At 60.2% G+C, this 23284-nt stretch overlaps 1 protein-coding gene across 5 annotated transcripts; it reads right to left on the reverse strand.

Annotated features, from left to right (window-relative positions):
* Positions 1-222: 222 nt before the first annotated feature.
* PDGFA (platelet derived growth factor subunit A) lies at positions 223-22572 on the reverse strand. Of its 5 annotated transcripts, none has more exons than XM_010331642.3 (8): positions 22250-22572; positions 20760-20889; positions 19238-19330; positions 14005-14109; positions 12592-12779; positions 3093-3219; positions 2431-2499; positions 223-482 (listed from the first exon to the last, which is right to left on the reverse strand). In XM_010331642.3, exons 1-7 carry the CDS (start codon positions 22319-22321, stop codon positions 2444-2446), a joined length of 771 nt encoding a protein of 256 aa, XP_010329944.1. In that variant the 5' UTR covers positions 22322-22572; the 3' UTR covers positions 223-482; positions 2431-2443. The 5 variants fall into 5 exon arrangements, with proteins under 5 accessions (XP_010329944.1, XP_010329945.1, XP_074262655.1 ...); XM_010331643.3 differs by having other exon boundaries at positions 19234-19330; positions 22250-22565; XM_074406554.1 differs by lacking the exon at positions 22250-22572 and adding an exon at positions 21813-21872 and having other exon boundaries at positions 19234-19330.
* Between the last annotated feature and the right edge of the window lie 712 nt (positions 22573-23284).

The raw sequence follows: 23284 nt of genomic DNA on the forward strand, positions 1-23284 counted from the left end.
TGTGTGCCCCTGCAGAGCCCGCCAGCATCCCTCTGGAGTCACTCCCAAAGCAGGCTCGGCATCCTCGGCAGAAAAGCACCTGTGGCCGCCCGGACAGAAATCCAGTCTGCTGAGACCTCTGCACTTGAATCCTGAGGGAGCGACCCTCTATCCCGTCGAGTTTAGATATTTTTGTGAGTCCGTTTTGTTTTTGTCATGGTTTGTGGTTTTGTTTTCTCTCTCTCTCTCTCTCTCTCTCTCTCTTTTTGAAAAGGAAGCTTCTTCCTGCTTCACCGAGTGCTACAATACTTGCTTTGATGTCACATTAAACAAATGTGCGCTGTCTCTTTGTTCTCCAGAGTGTTCCCGGACACAGTTTTTCACGGAGGAGAACAAAGACCACACACTGGCAATAAAGCACCGTACATAGTAGGTTCAGGAATGTAACACGCCATGTACATCCATGTCCCAGGAAAGGGCTGCAGCTCATCCTCACCTCACATCTGCAGGAAGACAGGAGAGACAGACACTGAGACCACCGACCAAGTGAACCACCCAGCACACACATGGCAGTGTAGGAGGCAAACAGGGTGCAAGCATTTAACCCAATCAGGGGCACACAGGGATTTGAAGTTTTCATGAAATTTCCAGAATCACATTTGCCAACATTAGCCATGTGGCAGTACCCTGACCAGCTTTGGGATTAGGCTCACAGCATCTCACAGAAGAACATGTCTAGAGACCAAGCCCCATTCTCCCATTGTACAGATGGGGAAAACTGAGGCCAAGAATGGTTCATTTGCCCTTCTCCCTGACTTTCTTTCTTACAGCCTAGGGCCTAGATGTGATTTCTGGAGCTCCAGCAGCCACCTTGGGGCACCAGACAACCCTGAGATGGAGGCCACCAGCCAGACAGGAGTCTGCAAACTAGGCAGACCTATGCTGATTCTTTAAGAACTCTTCCCCATCCTCTGTGGCCCATCCATTGCACACTCCAACACGTGGGCCGCCTACAGGCTGAGCATAAATGCCAGCCAGGCATGATGAAACAGGAGTACCAGCCTCTCACCGTGGGGTCTGTCAGGCAGGCCCACGGAGGCCAGAGCCTAATGCTCTGGAGAAACAGGACCCGCAGGCAGGCACAAAACCACCCGCCACGACACACTTTGAGCAGACAAAATCAAGGCTGACCAGCCGTCCGGGACTGCTTCAAAGACCCACCCAAGTGGACAGTCTCCTCCCAAGAGGCTCCTCATGAATGGACTTCACCCACAGGCCCAGGTCCCACACTGCAAACAGGAGCCAGGGTTCTCAGACACCCTCTCCCTGAGAACCTCCTCTCTTCTCAAGAAACTATTTGTTTTGGCCGCCATGGAGTCCCACGTGCCGGGAGGAGGAACCAGGCCAGACGGGGCTCCAACTTTCCCAAGCCGGGCGGGCCAATGTCAAGGACCAGAAATGCTTGAAACCACCTCCTCCATGATGACGGGAGCTGCCCAGGCTCCATTTCCACCTGGGAAGCAGTGTGTCTCCATAGGAGACTGTTTCCCAAGCTCCCTTGCAGTGGAGGAATGGCAGCCCAGAAAAACACAAAAGTCACTGGGAGGCTCCATTTCCACCTGGGAAGCAGCGTGTCTCCATAGGAGACTGTTTCCCAAGCTCCCTTGCAGTGGAGGGATGGCAGCCCAGAAAAACACAAATCCCTGGGAGGGATTTCCAGGATAGCTCTCTAAGGTGTTATTTTGCCCTTTTCCCCACCCCCACCCCCACTCCTTCTTCCATCCTGGAGCACAGATGTGATTTCTGGAGCTTTAGTAGCCACCTTGGGCCACGAGGCAACTAAGGATGGATGCCATCAGCCAGACAGAAGAGGGACCCCGATGGTACCTCAGGACTACCCTCCCTGCTCTGCAATCCCACCTTTAGATGAGTGTCACGAAGCTCGACCTGTGCAATCTGGTGTTATTAGCAGCCAAATGCAATTTCCGACACAGTAGACAATAGCCCTGCAGCTTTTATAAAGGATTTCCAGATCTATTCAGCCTCCAGCAGTCCTTGTCTGTAATCTCTGTTAAGCCTCAGTTTTTTCATCTGTCAAATGGGGTGGGTCATCCCAGAGGGACCAGGTGGTCAGAGCTGTCCCACCGCTGCTCAGATTGCCCAACCTGTTCCATTCGCGTGTACAATGCTCCTGCACCCCCAATCAACAACAAAGAGAAGACAGAGCTAGAGGCAGGCTCCCGAGCAGGACTGAGCCGTGGGCCAGGGCGTTCTGCGAGGCAGGAACGGACGGGGAGTGAGGAGACCCAAGCCCAGCAGACACCATCAAGGCCAATCAGGGCCATGTGCCCGCCGCGCGCGGCGAGACAGGAAGCGTGATTCGCTGGTGTGATCAGTTGGTCGCACCTCCCCGCCCTGCAGGACTCAGCATGTCTGGCGGACAGCTCCTACCTGGTTGGCTGCTTTAGGTGGGTTTTAACCTTTTTCTTTTCCGTTTTTTACCTGACTCCCTAGGCCTTCCTGTTAACGAAAGGGCAGGGCGGTGAGTGGACTGAGGGACGGCCATCAAATAATCTAAGGCTTTTCTTTATCTTTCCACAAGAGAACACCAGCACCCAGGCATGGAGAACCTTCCAAGTCCCCTCGTGCTTCCAGGGCTCCAACACAGCAGGGCACAGAGGCCACTCTGCTCCTAGGTGGAGTCCGCCCGTCGGGGTGAAAGAGACCCCCCGGCCAGCCAGCGTGGCTGCAGTCCTCAAAGCTGTTCCTCCTGCCCACCCAGGCAGGGGCCCTTCTGCAGACTCTTCTCGGCTCAGTCCTGCAGCCCACCGACGAGTCGGGCGTCTCATGCACTCGCAGCCCCACTCAGTGAGGCCTGAACCTCCTCTCCCGCCAATGCTGCGGCTTGAACCACCCTCCCCACCGGACACCTGCAGGCAGGGAATCTGCCTCCCCAGCAGGCATCTGGCCTGGGAGCCGGCCAACGATCCCTCAACAGCAGCCCAGATGCTCACGGCAGCGAGCATCATGCTCCAGGGGCCACCTAACACCCCAAAAGCAAGGTTCCAAGGACCCGTTCTCCAACCTAGATGCCGATGAAGGCAGCCACTCACCCGTGTCCTCTTCCCGATAATCCGGATTCAGGCTGGTGGTCGCACAGGCGCACTCCAAATGCTCCTCTAACCTCACCTGGACTTCTTTTAATTTTGGCTTCTTCCTGACGTATTCCACCTTGGCCACCTGCCCGAGAGAACAGAACCCGGCCATGAACGCCTGCGTGGAGCTTCAGATGACATGACACGCTAGGAGCCAGGGACAGGCCAGCAGGGAGGAGAGAGCAGCCTGACCCCTGACTTCTGACCTCCTCCCAGGAACGCTGCCTTATCGTGGGGCATGCGGGAGCAGCAGGTGAGAAAATTACAAGCTGCAATGCAAGTGTGTGTGTGTGTTGGGGGGGGGGGGTGTGTTTGAGTAGGCTCTCACTCTGTCACCCAGGCCAATCATAGCTCTCTGCAGCCCAGAATTCTTGGGCTCAAGTGATAACCTTCCACCTCAGCCTCCAACCTATATCACGAGCCACCATGTCCAGCTAATTGTAAATATTTTTTTGGTAGAGATGGGATCTCATTTATGTTGCCCAGGTTGGTCTTGAACTTCTGGACTCAAGTGATCCTCCTGCCTCAGCCTTTCAAAGCGCCGGAATTTCAAGCGAGAGCCACCATGCCTGGCGTTGGAGCATGACATTTTGTACCTTTGTCCTATTTTTGTTTAAAATAAACCCAAAGGTTCACATATGCCTGGGGGTCTAAAGGAGACACACACAGTCAAGGTATGGGAGTTTGGGAGTTCTGGGACACAAGTGGCCAGGGAAAGTGTTTGCTTGTATGTGGATGTGCAGTTGGGAAATGTTTTCAAATGCTCACTTTATTATTAAACAAATTTTAAAAGCCAGGCCGGGCACGGTGGCTCATGCCTGTAATCCCAGCACTTTAAAAGGCCAGAGTGGGAGGATCACTTAACTCCAGGAGTTCGAGACCAGCCCGTGCAATACAGTAAGACCCTGTCTCTAAAAATGATTTAAAAATTAGTGAGCCATGGCGGCACCCGTAGTCCCGGCCTACTCGGGAGGCTGAGGTGGGAGGATTGCTTGAGCCCAGGAGTTTGAGGCTGCAGTGAGCTATGATGACACCACTGCACTCCAGCCTGGGCGACACAGCAAGAACCTGTCTCTATTAATGGGGGAAAAAAAAAAAAAAAGAAAGAAAGAAAAAATGTTGAAGCCATGGCCCAGCAATGGGGCTTGCAGCTGTATCCTAGCTCGAGGATGCTGTGGACTTGAGAGTCCAATTGATAATCCCATCTGCCGGCCTGATGAGGGCCCCACCACCCCACCAGCCCCCAGGCAGCAGGGCCAGCAGACCCACACCCAGGGTCCCCTCATGGTTCCCCCAGGTCTGAGGCTCTCCTTGGGCTCAGAGAGGCCTGACCTGGGAAACCTGGGCCAGGGACTCTGGGCTGTCACCAAGGCTGCACAAGGCCACCCAGGAGCAGCACAGGCTGGCTGGCCATGGCTGCCAGGCATAGTAGAGAGCTCAAACGCAAACCAACCCTCAGCTGGGCGCTCCTCTTCCAACTGGACTCTGCCTGTCTGCGAGCCACACCGGCCCTCAATTCTCCAGGAACAGAACAACAACGTGGGGGTCCTGATTCCACAGCCCCCTCCTGCGGAGCTGCAGGCAGACAACGGCCCAGTCCAGTTTCCAGAGAGGGGAACTTCAGGCGTTCAAGAAGGGTGGTGAGAAATCACTCACACACACGTACACACACGTATAATGCACACCCAGGCCCTGCATGGGAATGCAACTCCACCCCCCACACATGTATACACATGTATAATGCACACGCAGGCCCCTTCACGAATATGCAACTCCACCCGACACACACAAACACACACGTATAATGCACACACAGGCCCCCTCACAGGAATGCAGCTCCACCCGACACACACGTATACACATGTATAATGCACACACAGGCCCCCCATGGGAATGCAACTCCACCCCACACACACGTATACACATGTATAATGCACACACAGGCCGTGCATGGGAATGCAACTCCACCCCCCACACGCGTACACACACGTATAATGCACACACAGGCCCCCTCACGGGAATGCAACTCCACCCCACACACACGTACACACACGTATAATGCACACACAGGCCCCCTCACGGGAATGCAACTCCACCCCACACACACATATACACATGTATAATGCACACACAGGCCCCGTCATGGGACTTCTACTCCACACACACAGTGTGCACGCACACACACTCCTGACATCAGCAGACCCCTAATGCATGGCCAGGAACCACGGCGGGTAGAGTATCGGCTCTCCCAGCCCAAACCCCAGCACTCATTCAATCCCCCCAGCCACCCGATAAGGAGGCAGGACTGGCATCTCCATTTACAGAAAAAGAAACTGAGGCACAGGCAAGCCCTAAGCCTCTACCTAACCGCTAGGTTGTCCCGCCTGCCCCCTGGTGCACATGCCAGGGAACAGCCACCACCTTCCTGCCCTCCCAGGCCCTGGAGAACCAGGCACCCAGCTCCATCTGTGCCCACGCAGGGTCTAAGTCCAAGATCAGCCCCTATAGATCACCCACTTCACCCCTCACTGTTCATGGGGAAACAGAGGACACAGATGCTGGGTCACCCCTGAGCACAGAGAGGTGGGGGAATGCACGCCGCCAAGTGAATGAGGAGATCCCAGCCAGAGGCCAGACACCCCCAGCCTAGTGGCGCTACTTCCTAGGCTGTCAGGAGGAGGGGAATGTTTCCCACCCTTCTTCAGAGGGAGGGGGCTCTGGAGACTGGGCGTCATCAGCAGGACCCCCCATGAGAAGGTCAGCTCCGCACCCTGGGACCAGGCAGGCTCCGAAAGTAAGCCAGCCCCTAAGGCACTGGGGACCAGGCCTGTCCGAGGCTGAGTTACTGAGTTAATGGTTAACCCACAGGGCAAAGGGTGCCTGCAGGCGTGTGAAGTGGTCTGGACTGCCTGGGGCGTGAGCAGACAGCCAAGTATGAGCTCAACAGGTGCAGGGCGTGGGGCGCCTGGGGTCAAGAGCCAGCTCAGAAACACAACCTGGCCTGGGAGGTTTCACTGCGTCACGAAGCGTGAGAGAAAGCGGCCAGGGCACCGCTGCTTCCTGGATGGGGCTGTTCCAATCGGGAGGCCTCGGACCAGTCCACCAACTCCCTCAGCAATGTGCCCCTTTCCCCGGGACAGAATCCTCCAGAGAGAGAACTCTGCAGGCCGTGCAGACACCTCCACCTCCCATCCGTAAAAGGGAAACTGATCACACCCACCCAGGGACTGCGGCGAGGAACAGATGAAGCTACACACACAGAAGCCCCCAGAACCTAGCACAGAGCCAGCTTTCAGGAGTGGGCTGCCACCAGCATCTATTCTAACACAGAGCCCCGAATCCAAGGTCACTCCTTGGCTCCAGAACCAGCCAGAGGCTGCAGGCCCAGGGCCCCTGTCCCCCAGCTCAGCACAGTACCACCCCCCACCTGGAGTCACGGCCATGAAGCTCCACCTTCGCTCCGCACACGGCCTCAAGCCTCAGCTCCGTCCAGGCCAGACTCCCGCCGTCCTCGGCCGGCATCTCATCCCCATGGTCCACGTCCATGCCCACGCTCCTGTCTTACTGCCCAGGCTTGGGTCTGGAGAAGACTCGGCTGTCCAGGGACCAAGTGCTGACCACCACAGGCAGGGGGTGGGTCCAGTCACCCTCCCACTAAGGGCCTGAGGATGAACTTCAGCAAAGTCCCAGGAGGAACAGCAGGGCCACCCTGGACCTCAACCACCCCCAGCCCTCTAAGCACGTCCTCGGCCCTCTCTGAGTCAAGAACTGCCTAGGTAGGAAGGAACTAGGGATTCCAGAGCACAAAACCAGGCCCAGCCTCCCCTGCCTCTGCAAGGGCCGAGCGCCTTCCTCCCCTCCCCTGGAGGCCCTGGACACAGGTCCCAGCAGGTGGAACAGCACCAGCCTCACATTCTGCCATCTCTCCAGCTCAAAGCACCCACACCCTGCTGCTCTCGCCCACCCCGGTCTCTGCAGGGGCTGCCAGGTGAGGCATGGGGTAGGTGGGCTCTGAAATCTGGGCTCGTGGGGATGGGCTTGGGCAGGGCACCGTGTTCTGCTCCCAGCCCTGACCCTCCGGGTGGCACAGCCTCTTTGGTCAACAAGCGGCCTCACCTAGTTCCCTCGGCAGGGCAGATACCGGGGCCCGGCTCGGCAGGGACGGCCCGTCTGGCCAGACACCAGATGCCCAAGCGAGGGGCAGGCTTGCTCTCGTCCACTCGAGACGGCCGGCTGGCGACGGTGCGTGGGCTCCCAGGACACAGCAGAAACACTGCCCCTCCGGGCGCTGTGTGAAACGCACACGGCACAGCCGCTCGTCCGGGAACCTACTGTCTCTTCAGACCAGCCTGTTTTTATCAAACAAAAACAAACAGCGATTTATGATTGCACCTGTTTCTGAGTATGCCAGGATTCCAGGCCGTTCCGCCACCTCTGTCTGGCCAGGAAATAGCTGCATTTTTCTCCCAAGAACACATAATGAATATTGGAATCTCACAAAAACCTTCTCCGTAAAAGAAGGTCAAGTCCAAACAACAGAGACGATTATGTCCTCAGGACCCCCGGGGGGGTTGCCCTGACCCCCAGACCCTAAGCTGGAGCCCAAGTCGTGGGGGGTCCCCATGGCCCTCCCCCTTTTTCCATCCCAGAGATGTGTGCTGTACCTTATCACACCAGACATTCCGATCCCCGACGCTGAGTTCATCTGGGACATAAGCCACCCCACCTCAACACTCCTGGGACGATAACCCAGAGATGCCGTCATCCCTCTAGACCTGGCAGGTGATCCCTGCTACTACAAAGCAGGCCCCAAGCCTGCAGAGACCCCCTGAGGAGGGGTTGGCATGGCCACTCCCTGTGGGGGAACCCCCCAACTCCAGGTTACAGCCGGACCCTTTCAAAGCTCCAAGACAAAGTATTAGCCGTGAAAGAAATCTGACTGACCGCACGTGCCCGTCACTGTAACCCTCACAGCTACCCCGTGAGGACACCATCATGGTCCATTTTAGAGATGAGAACACACAGCAGAGACATGGTAAGCCCCTTGCCAAGGGTCGCACAGTGTTGAATCTCTATCCCTAGCCTGGGCTGCCTCTCACCTTTTTCATGGAAAGGAAGCCTAGACTCCATAAGAGCCCTGGCCCCACGGCCCCAGCGGGGGGTCTCTGGACAGAGAATCAGAATGTCACTCAATCTGGATGCTGACTTGGGTTAAGAAAATCCCGGCCGGGTGTGGTGGCTCGTGCCTGTAATCCCAGCACTTGGGGAGGCCAAGGCGGGCAGACCACCTGAGGTCAGGAGTTCGAGACCAGCCTGGCCAACACAATGAAACCTGGTCCCTACTAAAAAATACAAAAAATAGCCAGGTGTGGTGGCATGCGCCTATAATCCCAGCTACTCAGGAGGCTGAGGCAGAAGAATCACTTGAACCCGGGAGGCAGAGGTTGCAGGGAGCCCAGAGTGGGCCAGTGCACTCCAGCCTGAGTGACAGTGAGAGATTCTGTCTCAAAAAAAAAAGAAGATCCTACCTCCTTCAGCACCACCCCGACATCTGCTAAGAATGGAAGCAATGCCCAGGCCTCAAGCTCAGTTAAGAGGCCCCTGTCCAGCCTGGCTCCAGAGTACCCCCACTCTGCCCACCTAGAGACTACTGCACCAGACCCAGAGAGTGAACAGAGACGTGGCTGGGAGCGTCTCACCCAGAACACCCCAACCGCTCTGTTCCAGGGTGCCGAGGCCCATCCCACACCCCAGGTGAGCACACATCTTCTGGAAGCTGCCGGCCCAGCAAGGTGGGCTCAGAGCCAGCTCCATCCCCAACACCACAGCAGCTCCAGGGCAGGTAGGTCATGAGTCACAGTGGACACCCCTGGAGTCACAGCCTTCGCTCCGCATACGGCACACAGCCTCAGCTCCATCCAGGCCAGACCCCCACCGTCCTCAGCCGGTATCTCATCCCCATGGTCCATGTCCAGGCCCACACTCCTGTCCTACCCCCAAGGCTTGGGTCTGGAGAAGAGTCAGGTGTCCAGGGACCAAGCGCTGACCACACCAGGCAGAGTGTGAAGAGACACCCACCCAGCTGGGAACCCTGGCCATGTCTCCCCCAGGCTATCGGTCAGTTTCATCTGGGGATCCCAGCAGGGCCTGCGCTGGGCAGTGACCACTCTCGGCTTCACTACTATCTTCTAACAAGAGACCTCTGAATGTTGACCGGAAGGGCATAAAACTGAAAGCAGGAGGTGCCATACCCAGCCTGGGTACACAGACTGCCAGAGCCCCTCCCGGCCAGCCCCAACTCTGATGACCTCAGCTGACCCCATGCCCACACACGGGCGCCAAGTCCCAGGCCCTGGGGCCCATCTCCTTCTCGCCAGGTTGACAGCCACCCCCATCCCCAATGCGGCAGGACCAGCCTCCTGGCTCGGCCTCCACAATGGGCCTCCTGTTCCCTCTGACCTTTGTCCCCTCTGCCAGAGCCTCCCGTGTCTGAAGCTGGATGTTTTCCTCCTACCCTCGGATGGGTGGGCAGGGAGAAGACGCCTCCCAGAAGCCGGAATGTTGGGGGGGCTGGGTCTGAGGAGGTGGAAACCAGGCCACCCAGCTCTGCTGCAGGACACAGCCCCGAGGCCTTAGGACACCCTGTCCCCTCTTGGGCTGACCAGGACCCTGTTCCGGCAGATGAGACCCAGAGGCAGAGCCCTGGTGGCAGCTCCAGCACCACACAGAGCAAAGCAGGAGCCACTGCTGGGCCAGGGGCAGGGGGTGGAATTTGGCTCTCACTCCTGATGCCGCACTGGCTGGAGGGTGCTGGAGGGCTCTCCACCCCACCCAGCCTGCTCAGGGGGCCGGGGGAGGGAGGCAGCACTGCCCAGTGGGGCCAGGCCCACCTATCCTCACCCCACAACAGGCAAGGTGGGAAAGGCGGGGGCTGCCCAAGGCTGAGCCCATGGGCTGAGACCCTCTCCCCACACATCCAAGGCTTCCCCCACACCCAGAACTAACATGAGAATCCCTCATGAGAATAAGACCACAAGTATTCCAGACTCAGAGTTCAGAAGGGCCTCCAACATACAACCAGGGACGCCGCCGAGACCCACAGAAAGGCAGAGTCTGCACCCCAGAGAGGCACACAGGATGGGGGTACAGTGCTAGGCTCCTGTCCAGGGGGCCTGGGCCACCTAGACCTGGGGGCCCGAGTTAGACCCTCCCTTGCCCTCCCCTCCCTTCCCTGACCCCCAGCGGTAAATATCCTCTGAGGAGAGAAGGGTTCCCCAGACAAACACGCAGGGCTTTGTAAGGGGAGTGTTTGGCCTTGGAGATCCCGGGCAGTAAGATGTGGAATCTGCTTACTCAATACCCAGGGCACCATGCAGGACCAAGTCCCCAGAGGCCAAGATAAGTCCCAGTTATGGGTCTAAAGTGCCTGGTCATGTGACAAGAAATCGGCCCAGAGTTGGCTGCAAAGTCCTTCACAAAGAACCCTCTCCCCCCATCTCCCTCCGGAGCCTGGAGTCACAACAGTGAGGCAGGGAGGACATGAAATAACTCTTTTTCTAAAGTCAAAGAATGGTTACTAATGTAGCCCCCAAACTGAAATCCTCAAACATCATTTCAGTGACCGCATATTCCAGGAAGAGCAGGCTCAGTCGTCACCAAACCCTCAGTTGACTTGAGCCCAGGGGGTCCAGACCAGGCAGACCAGGCTGGGCAACACTGTGAGATCCCAGACTCTACAAAGAATTTAAAAATTAGCCAGGCATGGTGGCATGCACCTGTAGTCCCAGCTACTTGGGAGGCTTAGTGGGGAGGATCGTCTCAGCTTGGGAGTCCGAAGCTGCAGTGAGCCATGATCGCACCACCACACTCCAGCCTGGGCAACAGAGCAAGACCCCATCCTAAAAACAAGAGACTGATGTCCCCATAGGGACTGACCCCAGATGCAGGGAACCTTCCTTGCGAACAGGATGGCAGCAGCCTCAGCTCTCTCAGAAGGGCGAGTCCCTGCCTCAGACCCACTGCACAGGTGAGGAAAATGAGGCCAGAGAGGAGCGAACACAGGTCAGAGCCAGCCCCGCCAAGATGCTGCACCCCTGGGTCTCTGGGCACACTTCCCTGAATGCAGGGAGAAGGGGCCCAGCCAGACAGCCCTGGCCCAGGACCTCAACAACTCAGGACCCTACAGCAAGCTCACCCGGCTGCCGTTCCTCCCCCAGCACAACCTGGGGAGGAAGGTCAGGCTGTGGCGGAACGCCAGTGCCCCCAGGATTCTTCCGCTGAAATCCCAGCTTTAGGGGATAGCATTAGGAGGTGGGGTGTCTCAGGGAAGCCATTAAGCGCCCCACCCCCGGCCTTTTTTTTTTTTTTTTTTTCTTTTGTCTTTTTAAGGAAGAGACTTGCTCTATTGTTCAGGCTGGAATCACAGATCACTGCAGCCTCAGCCTCCCAGACTCAAGTGATCCTCCCACTTCAGCCTCCAGAGTAGCTGGGACTACAGGCATGCGCCACCATGCCCAGCTAATTTTTGTATTTTTTTGTAGAGATGGGGTCTTGCCATGTTACCCAGGCTGGTCTTGAACTCAGCGATCCTCCAGCCTCAGCCTTCCATGGTGGCTGGGGCTGCAGATGTGAGCCATCTCGCCTGGCCTGATCAGGTCCCAGAAGTGGAGCCTTCATGAATGGAATTAGTGCCCTTAGAAAGCAACCTAGGGAGCGTGTTCACCCCATCCCTCACTCTGAGGGCAGAGCACGAAGGCATCATCTATGAACCCAGAAAACAGGGCCGGAGCAGAGACAGAGTCTGCCAGCGCCTTGATCTTGGACTTTTAGCCTCCAGAACGCTGAGAAATCCATTGGTTGGTAATCAGCTCCTAGTGGATGGAATTCTGCTCCAGCAGCTTGAACAGACCCTGGTACCACCGCTACTTAAAGAAAGACGGGCTCATCCTGGGATTCTTCGGAGGGAAGTCTGGACTCAGGCCCACTCCAAGCACTCTCTCTCCTTCTACTGGGTTGCTTTAGCAGGGCAACTGGGGGGACCCCACCCACAGGTCAGGCACTTCCAGAGGCAATGCAGCCTCTGCATGCCCCCCACCCCTCCTGCCATGCACCACGGTCCCCCACTGAAGAGCCTGCAGAGGACTCCCAGGGCCCAGAGATGCCAGACACCTTCTGGCTAAGCAGCTAGACACCCTGCAAGGCCGAAAACAGCCCCTGGACTGTGGTCTGGAGCATGGAAAGCAAGCCTGACTCATCACCAGAGAGCAGCATGGAAGCTCCAGCCTTTCCCTGCACCCCCAGGCACTCCTCTCCTCCCTGGGCCTCAGTGTACCTGCCAGAGAGATGGGAGCACAGCTGTGCACCCCCACCAACCATGCCAAGAGCACCTTGTGGCCTCCCAGGAGGGACCACGGCTGCCTGGTAGGGGCGGCCCTCGGGCCTGGGGAGCAGGGCTCACCTTAACGCTGCGGTGGTGGACGCGGGAGGGCTGACACTTGACGCTGCTGGTGTTGCAGCAGCCGGTGCAACGCTTCACCTCCACACACGGGGGCCAGATCAGGAAGTTGGCGGACGTGGGGTCAACCTGGCTCCGAGGAATCTCATAAATGACCGTCCTGGTCTTGCAGACAGCGGGGACGGCTTCCTCTGCAAAGGCGGGGGCGCAGTGAGCAGTGACCCAGCACAGTGTGGCCCAGCATGGGCACCGGCCTCTGCGACCCCTGCCCTACCCCATGGCTGCGGCAGCTCCAGCTGGGCCTGGGGGGCAACCAGGGTGAGCCACAGGCCAGGATTCTCCCCAGGCAGCAGAGGCCGAGTTGGGAGCAGAGGTGCAGAGGCCCAGGGGCTGGGTGGGCAGGAGCACCATGCATCCAGAGGAGCCCGGCCCTGTACCTGCAGGCTGGAGGAACCTGGCCAGGTGGCGCCAGTGCCTAGCGGGGAGAGGTGGAGAGGGGGACTGAGGCCAGGTGGGGCCAGTGGCTGAGGGGGCACAGGGGAACTTAGCAGCACATCTTACAGCAGTTTCTGGGGCGCTCTGGCCTTCAAGACTTGTCTAAAGGGGGCAAAATGCAAAACCCCCACAGCAAACGTCACCTGGGAGGGCCTGCTTGGTATCAGCTGGGACCAGTCACCCACACATCACACTTTAAGGTGGAGGATACAAAATCCATCTTCCTGGAGGAAACCACAGCTCACAGAAGGGGGTTCACTTGCTCGGGACCACACAGCCATGAACAGCACCAGGGCTCAACCCCAACAGGCGGGAGCCCAGAGGACACAGGACTGGGGTGTCAGACCTCACCTTGTCCCAGACAAGTAATCAGGGACTGGCCCGGAGCCTCCCAAACCTGCTAGTTCCTTCTCAGGGGGCTGGAGGGACATGGGGCTGCTCTGTAAGAAGGGAGAAAATATCCCCCAAATGGATGCCTGGGAGGAGCCCCGGAGCCAGCCATGAATGGGGCAGGGCACTCGGGGTGCAGTGAGGGCTCTGGGGCTGGGTGGAGGGGGCAGCCCCTGGGCACACAGGAGCACAGTGCCTACACCGCAAACGAAATTAAGCACAGCCACATTTCCAGCAAGGCTCCTGGGGACAGGCCCCAACAAGATGGGGCACTTAAGGAATTTATGATGGCTCGTCTCCCCTGGAAGCTCTCTTGGCCCACACTAGGACTCCAGGAGGAGCAGGCAGGCTGGAGCAGGAGACACTCCCGAAGGAGGGAGGCCTCCAGAGAGGCCACAGCCAGAGGCACCAGGGCCAGGCCTATTTTAAGGAGGAGGAAACGGGTGGCTCGCCTAAGGCCGTGGAGTTCGGACAGTGGGCAGCCCCTCCCCACCCAGCCCTGCCCTGCCCACATCGGCCTCCTGGACTCACCGATACTTCTCTTCCTTCGAATAGGCAGGGGCCGCTTCTCAGGTGCGTGCTTGGTGGCGTGGACCCCGTGAGCTCTCAAGCTGGTGTCCAAAGCATCCTCGCTCCCTGCAGGCAGAAGGAGAGCGCCGTGACTGCTCCAGGCCTGTGTGCTGAGCCCGGGGCCTGTCCAGCCGTATGTCACACAGACCAGCTTTCGGAGCCACTGGGGAACAGGGATGGGGCAGTACAGACCCACTTCCCCACTATGAGGGGCAGGGGATCCCCTGGGAGAACCTGTATTCCCACCAGGGCTCTTCAGATATGCAGGATATGAAGCTACAGAAAACACCCCATTAGCACAGAGGTCCCCAAATGCAGGGACCTGTGACAAAGCTGAGGGCCCTTCAGGGAAGGGACTGCAGGTGGTCTCCTCTACGGCGCCCCCTCCCGGGTAGCGCAGGTGAGGGCTGCACCCTGTCAGGAGAGGCTGCCTGGCTCACCCCACCTCCCTGAGGGGCGCAGGGCTAAGCCAGGCCCCACCCATCTGGGGTCTGGACCAAGGGAGTAGCAGAGGCAGTTTAGGTTTCTGCAGGTGCCTGAACGTCTCCCCGCCTCCCCGTCACTGAAGCGCTCCTCAAAGTGGCTTAACCTTTAAGGGGCACTGGAAGCAGCCAGACTGGGCTGTGGGCCAGACCCCACTCCTCTCTGAAATGAGTCTACTCCTGGGCCAGTGGCCATAAGGAAAGGCAGAAGGGCATGTGGCCTCTCGTGGAGCCTACACCGAGGAGTGCCCCGGGCCTGACAGAAGGAGGCAGCCTGCGAAAGGGGGCAGAGAAGGCCGAATCTGCCAGGCGTGTTTACAGCGAGGCAGACAGGTGTGGGTGGGGCACAGGCCCAGAGCCAAGAGCAGCACTGACCCTGGAGCAGCACCAAGAACCCTATTCCCCACCCCTACCAGTGCACACGCCCCCCGGCCCCGTCACAGGCACTGAGGGCTCCGACAGACAGGCTGGGGGAGTCTCAGCTCTCTCTGATTCCAGGAGCAGGAAGAGGACCCACAGTCCTGTCCATGGACACTGCGCAAACCTGGGCACCGCGGGTGGCTCGGGGCCCCCTTGCCTTGGGCCCCTGACACCAGCTCAGGGGTTTCTTCCCATCTCCCTCCATCCTGCCTCCCCGGTATATAACCAAGGGCAAACAGGCACTGAGACGGTGAGCCTCACAGCCAGGATGTTCCAGAGGTACAGAGATCTCCCCCACCCCTTCTAGAAAGCTCCGGACGTCCCAGTCACTAGCACAGACGGCTAATGGGCTCTGCACGTCCTGGGTCTGGGACGAGCAGCCCAAGGCCTCTCTCCCCAGCCCACCGAGGCACCCATGACTGTCCAAAAATCAACCGGAGAAATCTCAGCTTCCTCCACGCCCCCAAGACGCCCGAGACCTGCAAACCTCATATAAGGTGTGAATGGCAAAGAAAAGCCTGCCCAGAGCCTTTTTACTGAAAATGACTCAATGTTCCAATGCCACTAATTTTTTTTTGAGACCCAAAATAAGATCAGAACTACTCACGCAATAAGAATTTCTCATCAACCGTTACCAGCAGCGTTTTTTTGTTTTGTTTTGTTTTTCATAAAAAAGTGACACTTATGAGTCACATCCTGGTGGTGGCCATCTTGCCATGGCCAAACCAAAGAGCGACTGGTCCGCTCTCCAGTCGAAGCAGAAAATTCAGTAGTAACACCTCTGCATTAGCGACTTTACCGATGAGTTAGTGTCTGTCTGTGCGGTGGCTGTTATCACTTCTTTCCATCTGAGGAAACTGAGGCCCAGAGAAATATAACGGGACAAGGAGGAGAGTCTCGCAGGAGCCTTCGTGGTCTGCGTTCACAGTGCACAGGCCCTGTGGCCCACCGGCCTCTAGCCCTGGCTTAATAAACAGAGAAGACAGGACCCCTACTAGTTCACTGACCCCTTGAAAGCCTGAGTTGGCAAATTTCTTGAGATGAGAGACAGAGGAGGAATAGCTCCCGCCCCTTTGCCCCTGGCTCAAGATGCCAAGAGTGGGCCATGCTTTCCAAAGCCGCCCTTCCGAGCTACGCTGGCTGAGACATCACTCACTGATTGTAGCAGCCACTCACAGCTCACCAAACATGGCCCTGGCCAGCAAGAATCACTCCTAAAACTGCTCCCGGAACAGTTAATCAGGAGGAGGCTTTGCCTTTTGTGTGTTAGGCACGGATGTCCCAATGTCAACTCCAGGACGGGGAGACTCTTCCAATCATCAGTCCTGGTCTGACACCACTGGCCCAAGAGGGGGATATTTATGTTATCTGTCCCTCAATGACCCACGGGCACCAGGCCAGACTGCTTAGGGCAGGCGTCCCCAAACTTTTTACACAGGGGGCCAGTTCACTGTCCCTCAGACCATTGGAGGGCCACCACATACTGTGCTCCTCTCACTGACCACCAATGAAAGAGGTGCCCCTTCCTGAAGTGTGGCGGGGGGCCGGATAAATGGCCTCAGGGGGCCGCACGGGCCGTAGTTTGGGCATGCCTGGCTTAGGGGAACAAAGCTCCCCAGCTGCCCCTGCACACAGGACAAACAAGCCCTAAATGCCGGCTGCCTATCATTGAAAGACGACATGCTCGCTTCTGATCTACAAGCCACAGGTGAAAAACCTTCACTCTTCACTCCGGCACACACTCTGAATAAAATGCTCCGGCTCTGGCAGGATGGTGAGGAATCCCAGGGTCCCTGCTCCTCCAGCCACAGCCAAGGAGTGGCCCAGACCCCAGCCAGTGCCTTGCTCAGTGTCCCCAACTGTATAATGGGACACAGCCTGCAAGCTGGCAGGAGCCGAATGCCAGTCACAAAGCCCCACCCACTTGGGGGAGGAGTCAGCATAGCTGCGGCACACACCTGGGGTTCCTAAAAGCCTCTTTTCTGTTTCCTACAGCATAGGCCTCAGGGGCACCCAAAGCCAAGAATGTCAGCCTGGAAGGGTTCTATGGGAATTCCAAGGGAAAGCTGTCACATTGGGTTTCTCCCAGCACCCAGCCCCTTCCTCATGAGCCCTGCACTGTCCCCTGCCAGTGACAGACCAGAAGCACCTCTAGATCAAAAAGGGAGTCCAGGAACCGGAGGGACGCTTACCCCACGAGAACTGACCACAAGCAGTTGACAACCCTCCCTATGAGAGAGCAGGAGGTGAGGAAAAGACACCCCCTACAAGCTGGAGAAGCAGCCGGGCCTCTCCATTCCTCAGGCCAGAGATTGTGGGTTCCTCTGGTTCCGTTTCCCCCCAGACCTGGGGAGGGGACTGGACAAGGAGGAAGGCGACCCCCCTGAGTCACAAAAGATCTCCCACAGCAAGGCTGGGGGCGAGAGAGGAGGCAGATGCCACCCCCATGTTCAGCCTCCCAGACACAAGGAGAATCCCATTCAGACCCCAAAACATCTCACGGAGACCGGAAGGCTGATGAGATCTGCTCCCTTCATTCCCAGGGGCAGGAGGAAAGAGCTCCCGGGACGTGGCTGCAGGGGAATTTGAAACCTGCCAGGAGGACTAGCTTAGGGCATCCTAGTTGTTTTCAGTTTGGACCCCACGACCTAGAAGCCCCCGGTCAGGAATGCCATCAGCATAACCCCACGGAGCCGCAAAGCTGAAGGCGATAATGGGTGGGGGTGGAGGAGGCGGGGCTGCCAAGACCAGAATAAGAATAGTCCCAACAGAAAGTGAATGGCCCATTTCCCTGCGGCTTCCAAAGACAGTCCCAGGAGGAGGCTCATCTGCGAGCACCCCCCCCCCCAAAATAGGCCTGAAACCTTCTCCGGGAAGCAGTCTCCCCACTTTTCCAAACCCATCCAAGACCATCGAGATTCAGACAAGTGGCCCCCAACACACACACAAACCAGAGCCAAATCCTTCTCCCCAGAGTTATCCATGGAGGGACCCGATCAAAATCCCCCCGCCCAACTGTGCTCTGGAGTGAAACACTACCGCCCCCGATAAGGATCAGCCCAGGGATTTCCTGGGTCAAGAAACTACAGAAACCATCGGCCTTGTTAGAAAATGGTTTTGGCATGAAACGAAAATAGTTCAGGCCTCTCCACCACCATAATTAGGTACAAATTTCCAAATGACTAGACCATGTGATTTCACTTAATCCCCCCACAACCCCCCCTTTTCCAGAGTCCTCTGCAGGGAGAGAAAAGTCTTCATTTCACGTAACTTCTTCCAGTTCTGCTGCCTTCAGCTGCTCTTTTTAACAAGTTTATCGCAGGCCCCCTTTTGAAACCCGCTAACGAGTTCTGCCACACGAGGATTTCCCTGGTTAAAGCTCAGATTGGAGTTCCCCGGCCAAGTGCACATTTTGAAAAGGGCGCCACAAGGACCTGGAAGAAAGACCTCGCCTTCTGAGAAGGGGCTATCTAGCCCTGAGGGGGCGGGCGGCCACCCTACACCCTCGCCCCTCCCACCCAACGTGGTCCACCGGGGTCCCCCTGGTGTGAGAAGCCCCTTTAACCCTTGCCAACCCGTGTCTAGTCCAGCTCTGCAGCTGACATTCGCTCCAAAACTCTGTGCTTGCAAATAAACTGTTTTCTTTAGAGGCTCGGCCTCAGGGCCTGAGAGTGAGACGCAAAAATTGCCCCCAGGCAACAGATGCGTCCAAGACCCGGCTTTTTATTAGGCAGTGAACATAGAAAGACACCGGCCTCCCGCAGCCACAAAGGCCTAGCCCTGCGGCAAGAACGCAGCACCAGCTCCCAGGGATTACAAAGGGGCCGGGCCCTGATCCGGGGGCCGACTCCGCCAGCCCGTGGGTCCGGGAGCCGCGCCTGCCCTTGGGGCCTCGCTCCGCGGGCTGCCCGCCCGGCGCACTAGCCAGGGCTCTGCGCCCAGGGCCTGGGCGGGCTCCCGACGCTCCTCCGGCCCCAGGGCAGGCGCAGGGCCGGCACACCTGGCGAGGGCGCCGCAACTGAACTTTGTGTGACACACGCGGCGTTTTCCTTCAAGGCGAAAACAATCCCCGGGCGAGCGAGCAGCCCTCGGCCGCGACTGGGAGAGAAAGTGGCGACTGAAAGAGAAACTCCTGACTCATCCGCCTGGGCGCTTAGGGCCGGGGATTGGATTCTGACCTTTCGGTGCGCTGCGCGGCGCCCCGCCCGGCCCCAGCTCGGGGCGCACGGGGCGCACAGGCCGCCCGCCCCGCACCTCCCCGCGAGCCGAGGGAAGGGGCGCGATTTACCTACGGAGTCTATCTCCAGGAGTCGCTGGAGGTCCCGGATGCTGTGGATCTGACTGTGCGCCAGCCTCTCGATCACCTCGCGGGGGATCTCGGCTTCCTGCAAGCAGAAAGCACAAGGTCAGCGCCCGCGGCCCAGGGCCCGAGGAGACCCCGCGAGCGCCGGCCGCAGCCCCGGCCCCAGACCCCACGGAGCCCTCGCCCCAGCCCTGGAACCAGAAGCCGGGGGTGGGGCTGGAAGAAGACCACGAATTCTCCACCCCCATCCATGGTCTGCCCTTGGTAAAATCAAAGACCCCCCCCCCTTTACATTTTCAGACAAAAGCCCCCGCACTCCGGCCCCTCCGACCGGGTGTCAGTTACAGAAGATCTAGGGGCAGCTAGGGGGCCGGGAGTTTCTGATTTAAGAGTGAGATCAACATCTAGAAAGATCAAGTTAAAATGCGTCACGGATCGGCGAGAGTCACGGCAGCCCTCACACTTTAATCCAGGCAGGGCTTAAATTTCACGCCCGGAATCCCGGGCCGAAGCCGCGGAGAGGTCTCTCCGTCTCACAAACACACGCGCGCGCGCAGACACACACACGCACACACACGCGCGCACACACATTCACTCACACACTCGCCCCACCCCGGGCTCCGGCCCAGCCGCGGCCCTAGCGCCGACCGAGACGCCCAAATCCAGCCTGCGGGCAGCTGGGAGAACACTTCAGGGAGAGCGAGGGTTAAACTTCCACCTCGCGCAGCTCTCCGGGCCCCGCTGAGACCACCCTCACCTCTGGCCTCCCTCAGTCCCCTTCCTGATTTTTAAGGAGAGTCGGGGGTCGCTGGGGAGCCTGAAGCACTAAGTTCCCACGCCGGGGGCTGTGGAAAGTCATTCATCACAGCAAAGCTCCGGGGGATGGCGATGGAGATGGGGGGGCGGGGACGCCGCGGTGGGAGGGTGCGGGCGCCTGGCCCGGCCCCAGCTCTCCTCGCTCAGCCACCTGTAAGCAGGCCCGGGCGGGCGGGACTGCGCCGGCCCTGCGCCCCGCTGGGCTTGGGCACCAGGAACTGGGGGCTGCGGCTCGGCGCTGTCCACCTTTCCTGGCCAGGGGCTTCCGCAGCAGCCGCCCCTACCTGTTTATCGGGCGCCCTTCCCTCCTCCCCAGGCTCCGCCGGCTCACACACAGACACACACACACCCCCTTCCCCGCTCCCCGCACCCCGCTGCTGCAGCGCCCGCAGAGCCCCAGCTCCCCTTCGCCGGAGAGGCCCCGGCGCCCCCCGAAGTTTCTCCCCACTCGTCCACCTCGCTGATCCCCGGTTCCCCCCGAGGCAGAGCGACGCAACACGCTGGAAACTCCCCACACACACACTTAGGCATGGCAGAAAATAGAACCCAGTTGGGAAAATTTAAACACCGACCACCCTAGCAGAAACCAAAATGCTCTCTGCAGAGCCCGTGGCGTCCCAGCCGGCGAGCGGGCGGGCGCGGGGGGTGTGCGCCGGAGAGCCGGCGCAGAGACTGGGCGCGGGGGCGGCACCCACCTCGGCCAGAGCATGGGCGAGGTATCCGCAGCCGAGGAGCAGCAGGCAAGCCCAGGTCCTCATCGCGTCCCGAGGCGCTGGCGGCTCGGCGGAGAGGCGAGGCCGCGGGGCGGGCGCTCCAGCCGGGCTCCTGTGGCGGCGAAATTCAGTACCATCCCTTAGGGAGCGCGGCCCAGAGGAGGGTGGCGCGGGGAGCACGGAGCTGGCAGAGCGCGCCCGGCGCGAGCAGCGAGTGCCGAGAGGCAGGCAGCGCCAGCCAGGAGGAGGAGGAGGAACGGAGTGCGCGCCCGCCGCGCGGGGAGCCTCCTGGGCCGCCGGGTAGGGGGTGGGGACGGAAGGGGCGGAGGGCGGGGGCTGGGCTTCTTCCTTGGTGCGTTCCCGGTGCTGGCCGCCGCCGCGCTCGCTCTCCGGCGCTGGCTTCAGGAGCGACCCGGCCGGTAATTCTGCATATTTGCGGGCATCGGCCCCCGAGAAGAACTCCGGAGGGAGGCTGGGGCCGCCGCCGCGCCACCTATCACCTGTCTGGACGCCCGGCCCGGCCCCGGCTGCGGGCTCGCGCTCTCCCCGCGGGCTGCCAGCGGCCCTGCGCGCCCACCGCCGGCCCCGCGCTCGCCTCCGGCCTCTTCTCGCAACCGCCGCCCGACCGGGCACAGCGCGGCCCAGCACGGCGCGGCCCGGCGGCCTGCGTACGCCCCTCCGCGGCGCGCCCTCGGCTCCGGCGCCGCGCTCCGCCCTCCGCCCGCCGGGGCCGGGCAGCGCCCGCGGCCGAGCTGCCTGGCAGCCGCCACTCGTCCGGGGCCTCGCTGCGCCGCCCGCGCGGGCCTGAGGGCGGGCGCAGGGCCCAGTCGGCGCCTCCGCCGCTGCAGCCGCCGGGAGAGGAGGAGGAGGAGGAGGCGCAGGCAGGCCCGGCTCGCCGGAGTTGGGCGGGCTCCGCAAGGCGCGCGTGTGGAGCCGGCCGGCGGCGAGGAGAGGGTTATAGCGCCGCCGCCGCGCCCCTCCCCCGCCCCCGCCCCCCCCTCCGCCTCCCCCAGATTCCGGGCCCCGGACCCGCACCTCGGAAGCACGCGGGGTTCGTGCGGACCCGGCAGGGCCCGGGTGCCGCCGCCGCGGCAGGGAGCACACACGCGCTCGCGCAGGCAGCTAAATCCATCAAAGCCCCGCGCCCGGCTCCGCGCCGGGGCTCCGTGCCCCTCCCTCGAGCTTGCCCACCCTCCAGTGCCAGCTGCAATCCTGCGGCACCGGGTGGGGAGGGAGGAGGCCGCCGCAGAAGCGCCGCCGTCGCCGGCTCGCCTCTCTCGGGCCCCAGCGGCGGCAGCGGGCAGCGCCCAGAGCTGCTGCGCCAAAAAGGGCGAGAGAGCCGGCCCCCGCCCCCGCCCCGGCGCTCCGGCCGCTCTCCACGGTTGGGATCCAGGGCCCCAGCCTTCCCCTCTCCATAAAAGGAGGGGGAGTCAGTCGTTGGGGAAGGCGGGGGACGGGTTTGGGGCACTCACCTGGCGGCCGCCACGCGCCCCCGCCCAGGATCCGAAGCCCGGGGCATCTGAATGAGGACCCTCCACCCACATTTCCACTTGGGAACGAGCCCAGGTCGGGGGAAGGGGCTGCAGCCCGTCTCGTCCCCACCGTGGGACCCCGCGCCCCACAGACCCCTACTCCCGCGCCGAAGGCAGGGCCACGCTCTGAGCTGGGAAGTCGAGGGGGTGGAATAAAAAGGAGCCACCGGTGAGGGTCCCCGGGTTCTGAGCCTCCCGCGTCGGGATCCGCGGGACGCGCAGAGCGCCACCTCCGGCCGAGGCGCAGCTCCGAGCGCTATGCGGGGGAGGAACGCGCGCCGAGGCCGAGGTCTGAGCGTGGCTAGACGGCTCCCACGCCAAAAAAGGGCGGGTGCGCCCGGGCGGGTTGATTTCACCTCCCTAGACCAGGTGGGATTGGACCCGAACTCCGGGTCTAGATGCCCGTCAGTGCCCTGCCGGGGGAGTCTACGCGCCCTGGTACCGGGTTCAGCGCGGAGGCGGGGGAGGGTGGGGGTGGGAAGCGCGTAGTGCAGACCCTCAAGCTAGACGGCCTAGGCCTCTGGAGACTAGGAGAAGCTCCCGTGGGTGGGCAGCCGAGGAGAACTACGCCCGCCCCAGCCGTCACCCCCAATCCCGTGGATTAAGCCCCCGCCCCCGCCGCGGCCCTTCCTGCAGACAAAGGCGGTTAAGGCGCAGCCCCGCGGGCGGTCTTTCATCCCCAGCTCCGCCGGTTCTAGCATTTCAAAGGCCGAGTCCGGAGGGCGCTTCGGGGGCGCTCGCCTTCCCCCAAATATGTGGCAGGCGGGGCTTCTCCCACTGCTCCCAGTGAGTCGCGTCTACTTGCCCCTTCCACACACCTGCAGGCTCCCTCCCCAGGTTTCTCCCTCCCTCTGGCCGCAGCCCCAGCCCGCGACCCCCTCTGAGTGGTCAGGACCAAGCGGGCCCCGGACAGAAAAAAGGGAACCTTGGACACGTTGAGAAGCACCTGAAAGCCAGGTCTCGTCCCTCCAGGGG

The sequence above is a fragment of the Saimiri boliviensis genome, chromosome 1, assembly GCF_048565385.1.
Source record: "Saimiri boliviensis isolate mSaiBol1 chromosome 1, mSaiBol1.pri, whole genome shotgun sequence".
NCBI classification, from domain to species: domain Eukaryota; kingdom Metazoa; phylum Chordata; class Mammalia; order Primates; family Cebidae; genus Saimiri; species Saimiri boliviensis.